The 1413-nt window shown below is 40.8% G+C and overlaps 1 protein-coding gene across 1 annotated transcript in view; it reads right to left on the bottom strand.

Moving 5' to 3' along the window:
- The window catches only part of LOC137627247 (uncharacterized), a 702-nt gene extending 509 nt beyond the window's left edge, over nt 1-193 (bottom strand). The window contains exon 1 of the mRNA XM_068358328.1: nt 1-193. This exon is cut by the window's left edge and continues 509 nt beyond it. Within this exon, the coding sequence (XP_068214429.1) occupies nt 1-193 (193 nt within the window).
- Between the last annotated feature and the right edge of the window lie 1220 nt (nt 194-1413).

Here is a 1413-nt window from a genome sequence, read left to right as displayed (position 1 = left end):
TTATATTGCCGAGCATATTAGGTGGAATAACAGTGGTTGCTAGGCCTATCTTGGGTTTGATCCCGAACATGACTTTAAACGGACTTGTTTTTATGGTTTCATGTTCCGAAATGTTTATTTGCCACAGGACAAAGTGGACCCCAACGCTGCTGAACTTGTTTTCGTGCATCCAAATTTTAATTTCATCTTGCATGACTCCATTCAATATTTCAACTGCACCTTGGCTTTGTGGGTAGCGCGGCTGACCAGTGACGAGCTTAGGTTGGTAGGACAGGCCTCTGTAGTAACAGGGAAGATGAGGGTTTAACTGCCCTCCTCCTTGCCCAACTGAACTATTTCAGCTGTGTTTCAGAGGTGTTTCATATTAATCATAGTCTGAGAATATCGAATCTTCTGCTCAAACTGCTTTTTGAAGTCCGACATGCACTGGAACAAAAAAAATCTGTTAACATTTGGCAAAATACTGTTGCAAAATCATGTTAACATTTGGCAAAATGTCCTTGCAAAAAGTAGAAAAACTGCCAAATGTGTATATTTTGCAATCAATTTTGCCTATTGTGCACAATCGGCACCAAGCGCTGCAAATTGTACACAATAGGCAAAATTAATTGCAAAATGTACATATTTGGCAATTATCCACATTTTGAGTAACACACACACACACACACACACACACACATATATATATATATATATATATATATATATATATATATATATATATATATATATATATATATATAACGGATTTTGAGTGAAGCGAAAAATCTATTTTTGGGTGAGATAGCCATGGCGTCCTGATGGAAGGTTCCTTTTTGGTAGCTTCCTTGGGTATATAACTACTAAATATTCCCAGAGAATTTAACCACAGGTTATCACAGAATTCTAACTTCTGGAGCGAGTATCCTAAAGGTTTCCCTTTAAGACATCGTATATCAACAGGGGACGCATGTATTAACGCGCCACATAGCTATCTACACCCCAAACAGAGTTAACACTTCGATGTGTAGGGGCGGAGAATAGCTGGGGAGCCGTTCCACAGCTAATCTCGTTCGTGGCTACTTTTGGTACTCGAGACGTAAACAAACGGGCGCCATTGCTAAATGACGTCATGTCCGTCTTCATCCTGAAGCCAGTTGCTTGCCGATCACCATGATACAGCAGAGCAGGGTGGGACCTGAAAAACTGGACGAAGTAGCAGGGAGGGTCCATCAGGACGCCATGGCTATCTCACCCAAAAATAGATTTTTCGCTTCGCTCAAAACCCGTTTTTTGTGCTCAAGCCATGGCGTCCTGATGAAAGAATACCAGAGAATCAATGTATCGTGGTAGATTTTCCCCTTTTAGTGTAAGTGCCGAGGGCTTTGAACAGGTTAGCACAGTAATCTTAATAGAAGAACCGTAGGAAAGAGA

This window comes from Palaemon carinicauda, chromosome 35 (genome assembly GCF_036898095.1).
Source record: "Palaemon carinicauda isolate YSFRI2023 chromosome 35, ASM3689809v2, whole genome shotgun sequence".
In the NCBI taxonomy this organism is placed as follows: domain Eukaryota; kingdom Metazoa; phylum Arthropoda; class Malacostraca; order Decapoda; family Palaemonidae; genus Palaemon; species Palaemon carinicauda.
This window is presented reverse-complemented; position numbering and strand designations above follow the sequence as displayed.